This window comes from Lactuca serriola, chromosome 4 (genome assembly GCF_051521515.1).
Source record: "Lactuca serriola cultivar US96UC23 chromosome 4, Lser_US96UC23_V15, whole genome shotgun sequence".
In the NCBI taxonomy this organism is placed as follows: Eukaryota; Viridiplantae; Streptophyta; class Magnoliopsida; order Asterales; family Asteraceae; genus Lactuca; species Lactuca serriola.
Window position 1 is genome coordinate 150891881 of NC_136411.1, and position 8258 is coordinate 150900138.

At 31.8% G+C, this 8258-nt stretch overlaps 2 protein-coding genes across 2 annotated transcripts; one reads left to right on the forward strand and one right to left on the reverse strand.

Annotated features, from left to right (window-relative positions):
- Positions 1 to 787: 787 nt before the first annotated feature.
- On the reverse strand, positions 788 to 4941 carry LOC145102746 (gibberellin 2-beta-dioxygenase-like). The gene is made up of 3 exons (XM_079040213.1): positions 3282 to 4941; positions 1849 to 2230; positions 788 to 1189 (listed from the first exon to the last, which is right to left on the reverse strand). The coding sequence occupies exons 1-3, from the start codon at positions 3656 to 3658 to the stop codon at positions 935 to 937; spliced, it is 1014 nt and encodes a 337-aa protein (XP_078896339.1). The 5' UTR covers positions 3659 to 4941; the 3' UTR covers positions 788 to 934.
- A 1666-nt stretch (positions 4942 to 6607) lies between these two features.
- LOC145098911 (uncharacterized) lies at positions 6608 to 7321 on the forward strand. Its single transcript, XM_079036501.1, has one exon. The coding sequence runs from the start codon at positions 6608 to 6610 to the stop codon at positions 7319 to 7321; it is 714 nt and encodes a 237-aa protein (XP_078892627.1).
- The last annotated feature ends 937 nt before the right edge of the window (positions 7322 to 8258 follow it).

Sequence of the window (8258 nt, forward strand, 5' to 3'; positions counted from 1 at the left end):
CTTGAGACATGAAAATGAATTAGTTCTTTTCGCTTGTTTCTTCTTCTCTTTTTCTCTCCCAAAGCCAAGAATCCAAGGGGTTCTCCCCTCTCTATCTCTTGCATTTTTGGTGAATGTTCTTGGTAGAGTAAGTTGCTTCTCTTTAAAAACTAATTTAGTATAAATCTTAATGTTTAAGAACAACTCAATATAAGTGAAAGACTGGAATCCACTAGTGGTTCTACTTTTGTTTTGGTGGATACATTATAGATGACTTTTATTTGGAGTTTTTGTGCCATTTTTATCAACTTCATAATTGCCAAAAGGAACCAAAGTCTTCAAATGTTATAAATTTCATATTTCATTTGGTTATGTTTTAATCTTTCTAATTCTTGCCAAATAATCCTTGGTGGGTTAAATTGGTTTTAGTTTATTCAAATTATAAAAAAAAATTTGTTATTAATTATGTTAATTTTGTCACTAAAATTTGACTAATTTTGAATAAAATCCCCATAGATACGTCACATTTTTGAGCTATTAATTCTGTGTTTTGGGAATTTGGAACCTTATTTCTACACTTAAACTCTATTGAAATATTTTTAAGCTAAAATCAATTGAATTTTATAAACTATTTTAAAAACACCCGTGTGAGAGTTGTTTCAAAAATGGGAACTCAACCTGCTTTTTTCAACAATAGACCTATCACTAGAGACATACATACATACATACATACATACAAAGAAGTGACAATGAAAACATTGAAATGATTGTGATTAATGAAATAACTGAAATCAAATAATGAAAAACATGTGTGAAAGAAACAACTACAAGGAGAAAAAGATCATGCAAACAATGAGTATCGATATAAATAATCAACATATTCTGGGACTCGTTTAGATGTGATTGATTAAGTTTATGATTGCATCATGTTTGATTTTGAAGATAGGTCAATGCACTACACTGGATGAGAGTGTTTGTGAAAGCGAGAGAGCCTATTATCAGCCAACCTGGTCTTGTAGGTGCATGATTTATACTCAAACCAAGTGAACTCATTATACAAACTTTCTTCATCAGGCTCCATGAGTGAATCCAATGGCGAGATCTTCTCCATCAATGGTGGACCTCCAAAGTATATCATTGACACTCTTGATTTGAAACTGTCTGCAACCACCCTATGCCTTACACTTTTAAACCTTCCATTTGTCATTACCTTCACTCAAATCAACAAAACGTTAATTTCTTTATATAAAAATTGTTCAATTTAAATTTACTATGTTGAAAATGGATTAAGTGCGTAAAACAATATAGTTTAGCTAATAAAAAAATAGGCCAATAAGGTCAAAAGTTGCTTGCATTGCATATTCAAATGATTATAAAAATATAAATTGCTTTATTCTAAAATGACTATCATTTCAATATTAATTTTTATAATCATGTTTCATATATAAAAATAATTCAAGAAATTTTAGAAAACAGATCAACCCAATTCCGTTTTGACAGACTCTAAAATTTTACACATTTTGAACTACCTATGTTGTCACTAGTAGAATTACTACAACTTTTTTAATGAAAAGCATGTTGTAATATTAGATAGCGTAACTGAATACAACCAGATGTATATTAAATATCGTATGAAAGGAACACTCTTTTATTAGATAAGATTATTTTGATAATTAATTCTTGAATCACTAATCATTAAGTTCAAATATGTTTCTAATAAACCAAAATACATTTTTAGATCAAAAGATATATATCTTTTAATCTAAAAATATTTAAGATGGTGAACGTTGGCTATTTTTTTATTGTGGTAAACTAGTTAAATATAAAGTATATGAGTTATAATTGTCTCTGTGGAAAGAAAAAAATCACCTCTAACAAATCATCAACGTTGATGAAATAGGATGTCTCATCTTGTGGGACTGCGACCCATGTTCCATCTTCAAGATAAATTTGAAAGCCTGATGTGGCATTGGATCTGGCAATCGATATAAGTTGTGGGTCTGTGTGCTCTCCAAATCCAATCGAGGTTCTTCCATGGCTCATGGACCTATTGTTCAGGTCAGAGTTAGGGTTAGGGTCAGAGTCAGAGCATGGTGGATAGTGGTTAAGCCTAAAGACTATGTCGGCCTTATCATCGCTTAACATCCGGCTTAACACATTCTTTGGCTCTATCTTAAGGCCCTCTGCCATTAACTCAAGTATATTACACCCCATTTTTCTTACTTCTTTTACGTACTCTTTTACTAGTGACCTTCACAACACAAAGAGAATTACAATATAAAATTCAATTGTAAATGTTTGTATAAGCTAATGGTGTTGTCCTTATCTTTTAAGGTCAAAACATAGACATAGTTTAAGAATATATTAGATTTGTTGTTAAAAAAACATATTATTTATTTATGTATAAACTTATAAGATAGTTCTTCAAATAATTATTTGAAAAACATGTTAGATAAATAAAGACTCAAATGCATCCCGTTAGGTTATTTGTCCCTGTTTGGAAATTTTGTGATTTTATTCCCACTTTTTTCTAACAAAAAACAATGAAAAATATACTTTGTTTCTCAAGGTGCAATATATGATTCAATCTATAATCTAATAAAATTTAACAAATAATCAAATAGAAATACATAATATTGTATTCGGGGGTGGTTGAGATTTCTTTTCAAAGCTAAAAGTCATTTTTAAAAAAATTCTTTTCTTAAAAGTTATTTTAAAGAGTAAAAGTTAGAAGTTAGTTTTAAAAAATGTTTGGATAAAATTTCTTGACTTTTGAATGTTTTTTTACCTTTTAAAGTGTAAAAGTCACAAAAGATATAATTTTATGAATTTTGAAAAAACTTGTTCTTCTTCTTGGCAAAAAGTAAAAAGTTCTTTTTTTAATTTTCAAACATTTTTGAATCTTTTAACTTTTTCAAAAAGGTAAAAGTCAAAAAAGTATTTTAAAAGCAATCCCAGACATCCTCCAAAGATATATGACAAAAAAGTTTATAGACCAAACTATAAGATATATATAACATTTTAAAACAATTAAAATAAGATATAATGAAAAGTTGTATGTTTGCTAACAAGACCCCAGAAACAAGTTGACCGCAGTTTTGAATCTTTGAATGCAAGTATACTCCGTGCGTCACAGGGCTTCGACATATCAAAAGTAAAAAAAAAAAAAAAAAAAAAAAAAAAAAAAAAAAGTTGGTGATATAACTACACTTTAAAAATATATTTCTAAGATAAATTATTTTGCATGAACTCAATAGATTACACAACTTATATTCTAGTAATTAAAAGAAAGTAGGTCTTACGAAAAGATTTTGGAGTTGATAGGGAAATTAGTGGAGGTAAAAAGAAGATACTCAACCCATCCAACGTCTCCATTTAATCCAATTTTGTTCCTTCCGTACCCAAACGGGTTCGGAGGACAATACTGGTCTTTCTCATACTGTCTCATGTTGAAGAACTCAACAGCTTCTTTTTCTAATTCAGATACAAGCAATGGTGCCACACCATGGTTTATTACTTTAAAAAAACCACAATCTTGACACGCATTCACAATTAGATTCTTGGCTTCTTCGGGACGTGAAAGGTCAATAACTGGGATTCCAATAAAATTGGTTTTGTTTGATTTGGTTGGAAATATATTTACCAAAGGCTTCTTTTCTTTTTGTGAAATTATCACCATGTTGATGGTTTTGGTGTCGATAGAAAGAGGAATTATCTGCCTATTTATACACTTTTGTAGGGGGCAAGTTAAAGTTTTCACACGTACACATGAGCATGCATACACACCTACGGGCTACGTGGCCATGCTCTCGCATTATAGATATTTCTATTTTATTTGTTAAGTTATATGTTGTTATCACAACATTAAACTTTTTTTTATTTGTTTTACTATTATTTTAATGTGTTGATTCACTTGATATTGATAATGGCAGCAAGCTATTCAATAACTTCCACCCCCTTCCCATGTTTTATGTGGGTTGTCATTTAATGTCAATTTTTAGTGTTTCAAAACTGTACTTTGTTCTTTTTTATTGCATTGCATTTTCAAAAATTCACCCATTTGGTTGCGTATTCATTCATATTGCTGTAGTTGAATAAAAATTAGTAACAGATGCTACTTACACATATAGACCGAAGGTAAACTCACATCAGCTTTCTGGATAAGGTTTTGTGCAGCATCTTCAAATTTGAAAATGTCAAATGAGGTTGAATTCATACCAAAAATAAATGTCAAACGACAAATCCCCAAATTACGCACCCCAAGTTATGTTGCCCCTTTTCTTCCTTTTACCATGAATAGGAACTTTAATAATAATATCAATTGAACAAAGTAAGGAGCATTTGGATGTTAACAGCTAATTCCAATTTACAAGTTTTCGGATACAGAAATTAGAAGAGGAATGTGAAAGAGAATGTTATTTGAATTATAATTTATAAAAAACAACTTACAGTAAAATCAGTCGATAGAGAAGGTGAATCTCATCGTCATAACCTAAATGTACTTTTCCAATTCGTTTACTTCTTCGTCCTCGAAATGTTAAAAGAAAAAGAGAAAAACGAGGTACAGAAGCAAGAGGTGGAACAGGGAGTAGCGAAAAAATTACAAAAATGCATCAACAGAGATAGCTGAATATTGTAAACAGATTTGTGGAAAGAAGAAAACGAGATGACATTGAAGCATTAACGAAAGACATAGCAGATTGTTGACAATTGACAACTAAAAATCCAGAGGATGAGATCCCGGGAATGGATAAATCGACGAGCCGAAGAGAAAAAAAAAAGCCCTAAAATGATCGATTTGAGAAGCACCTGGTGGTTTTTGAATTATGAATAATCCAGGAGCTATATTGGGGAGAAGCATATTCTTGAACATAAAGGACGTTTTGGAATATCGTAGTAGTTGGCGAGGCTACAGGGAGATGGTGGCGAAGTGACAATGGCTAATAAAAGCAAGCGATTGAACATCACATTCCCACCAACTTAATTCCAAAATATCTAAAAAATACCAAGCCAAATTCTCAAACCATCTTTTATATTCACTTTTCTGGTTACCATGTCCTTTGGGCTAAAGAACAAATATTCCACTGTAGCAGCCCAAACATAAAATTAGCTCAAAATGTGGAGTTGTGGACTATCCATTATCTCCCAAAATGTCGATTCTTTTATGGGAAAATGAGTCTTGAGGGTAATTAACTTTTGTGTTTGTACTCATTTGGTCCCCTTTTTTTTGTATTCAATAAACCATCGAACTTGTTGTTGGTGTTTAACATAGCCCTTTTGACCGGCTTTTGACCTGTGATAGCCGGTCAAAGGGTTATGGTGAACACAAACAACAAGTTCGATGGTATATTGAGTACAAAAAAAAGGAAAGGGACCAAATGAGAACAAACGCAACAGTTGGTTACCCTCCTGATTCATTTTCCCTTTACTAATTTACAACAAATCTCACATCATCTCCTACTGATATTAATGACTTTATGAGATTCATTCTTGCTTCTCTTCAAAACATAACCTACGAAAGGACATTATTCATACATGTACAACTTTGTAATGCACTTGAATATTTATTAGGGGAATCTTGACTAAGCAGGCGCATTTCATGACTACGTTTACATTTGCAATCAAATGATTTATCGTATCATGGATTCTAGACAAGTCTACAAACGAGTGGAATCACAAGTGCTGTGATTTTGGAGTTTACTTAGCTTTAAGATCGAACTCATGGGATAAGATACAACATCAATATGTACAATATCATGCTGCTTTTGTAGACACATCACCATCATATTGTACATATTGATGTTGTATCTTATCCCATGAGTTCGATCTTAAAGCTAAGTAAACTCAAAAATCATAGCACTTGTGATTCCACTCGTTTGTAGACTTTGTCTAGAATCCATGATACGATAAATCATTTTATTGGAAATGTAAATGTAGTCATGAAATGCGTCTGCTTAGTCAAGATTCCCATAATAAATATTCAAGTGCATTACAAAGTTGTACATGTATGAATAATGTCCTTTCGTAGGTTATGTTTTGAAGAGAAGCAAGAATGAATCTCATAAAGTCATTAATATCAGTAGGAGATGATGTGGGATTTGTTGTAAATGAGTAAAGGGAAAATGAATCAGGAGGGTAACCAACTGTTGCGTTTGTTCTCATTTGGTCTCTTTCCTTTTTTTGTACTCAATATACCATCGAACTTGTTGTTTGTGTTCACCATAACCCTTTGACCGGCTATCACATGTCAAAAGCCGGTCAAAAGGGCTATGGTAAACACCAACAACAAGTTCGATGGTATATTGAATACAAAAAAAAAAAAAAAAAAAAAAAAAGGGGACCAAATGAGTACAAACGCAAAAGTTAATTACCCTCAAGAGTCATTTTCCCTTCTTTTATCTATATTCTACTTATCTCTTATAAAAGATATTATTTAAATAAATATGAATCAAGATAAATATTATATTCATTTGGATTGTTATCTTTCAAGTAATTAATAGTTACCATTCAAGAATTTTGTGAATTTATATCTTATAATTACTAAGTAATTGATTGATAATCGAAAAGTTTTTTATTTTACTATAAAAAGTTTTATCATATGAGTTACATACAACTACAACTCATGTTCATGTGGAGGAAACATATTCATGTGAAGGACCTGTGTAAAGCTAAGGTGGGGTATGGTAACATGATTCATTTTTTATTGGACGTGTGGCTGGAAGAGGAGGCTTTGAAGGTTCAATTTCCACGGGTGTTTGCTCTTGATCCAGACCCGAGAGCATTGGTTGTTGATTGGAACTCTAAACTAAAGTTGATTGATGTGTTTGGCCTACAACTTAGAAGTGGAGGCATAAGTGCTCAGTTTGAGTCTATTTTCTCTAAGCTTCAACAAGTTCTCTACAGTGATGTTATGGATACGTATGTCTGGGAACATGAAATTGATGGTAAGTTATCAGTTTTGTCTTTGAGATTATACTTGGATGACAATATGTTGGAGGCTAGTTCTATGTCTACTATATGGAATAAGCTTATTCCTAGAAAGATAAACATTTTGTTGTGCCAGGTTAGTATGGACAGGATATCTAGGCTGAACCTTCGAAAAAAAGGTTTGGTTTTAGAGTCTATCTTATGTCCGATATGTTCGAGTGCAGATGAATCAACAGAACGCCTTTTCTTTTCTTGTCCTATAGCCAAGTCAATATGGGAAAAAATTGTACACCGGTGGCAGATTCCATTACCTTCTACAATGTTGGTGGCCATGTTTTTGTCTTGGGCGAATAGGGTGACCTTGGGTGTTGACGATAAGAAGAATTTGGATGCGGTTGTGGGAGTAGGCGTGTAGCTTTCTGGGTCATTTGGATGTTTAGAAACAATACCTTTTTGGAACGTAGGGGTGAGCATTTAGACTAGACCAGACCAAACCGAACCAGACTGGCTCTTGGACCGGACCGGATGAGACTTACTGGGTCCAGGTCCAGGTTTTCCAAATCTTGGATCCGTTTGGACCGGTGCAACTTTATATGCATACGGTACAACTTGTTAAAACGCGTTTTTGGGTTTGATACAACTCATTAAAATGAATATGTTGTTGGGTTTGATATGTTACAACTCGTTAAAATGAATACCTTTTTGGGTTTGATACGATACAACTCGTAAAAGTAAATATGTTTTTGTTTATTGTGCTATTTGGACCGGTCAAACTTTAATTTATACTTTATACCATTTGTTTGAAGGATTGAAACTCATTGAATATAACACCAAAAACAACAAAATTATAGTCTAAAATCATCTACAAACTCTAAATTACAGGTTGGAAAAAAACGCATCTCAATCCGACTTAAACGAATAAGATATGTTTATTTAAAGAATTTCACATAATACAAAGTTTAAATTTCTTGTTGAAAGCTGAAATATTTCAGCTTTGATATCTCATTTTTGAAGGATTGTAACTCATTGAATATAACACCCAAAACAACAAAATTATAGTTTAAAAACATCTACAAACTCTAAATTACACGTTAAAAAACGCATTTCAATGCGACATAAAACGAATAAGATATGATTGTTTAAAGAATTCCACAAAATACAAAAATTTAAATTTCTTGCTGAAAAGCTAAAATATTTCAGCTTTGATATTTCATCTATGGATGATTGTAACTCATCAAATATATATATATATATATATATATATATATATATATATATATATATATATATATATATATATATATATATATCATCTTTTAAGGGGGGGGGGGCAAATTTTTTATAGGCTTTGT

Excerpts from the sequence above, each read along its gene's own strand:
- LOC145102746 (XM_079040213.1), bottom strand. The coding sequence starts at position 3,658 with ATGGTGATAATTTCACAAAAAGAAAAGAAGCCTTTGGTAAATATATTT. Across the intron at positions 2,231-3,281 it reads ATCAACTCCAAAATCTTTTC|GTCACTAGTAAAAGAGTACG; the intron begins GTAAGACCTACT and ends TGTGTTGTGAAG. Across the intron at positions 1,190-1,848 it reads ACGTTGATGATTTGTTAGAG|GTAATGACAAATGGAAGGTT; the intron begins GTGATTTTTTTC and ends ATTTGAGTGAAG.
- LOC145098911 (XM_079036501.1), top strand. The coding sequence starts at position 6,608 with ATGTGGAGGAAACATATTCATGTGAAGGACCTGTGTAAAGCTAAGGTG.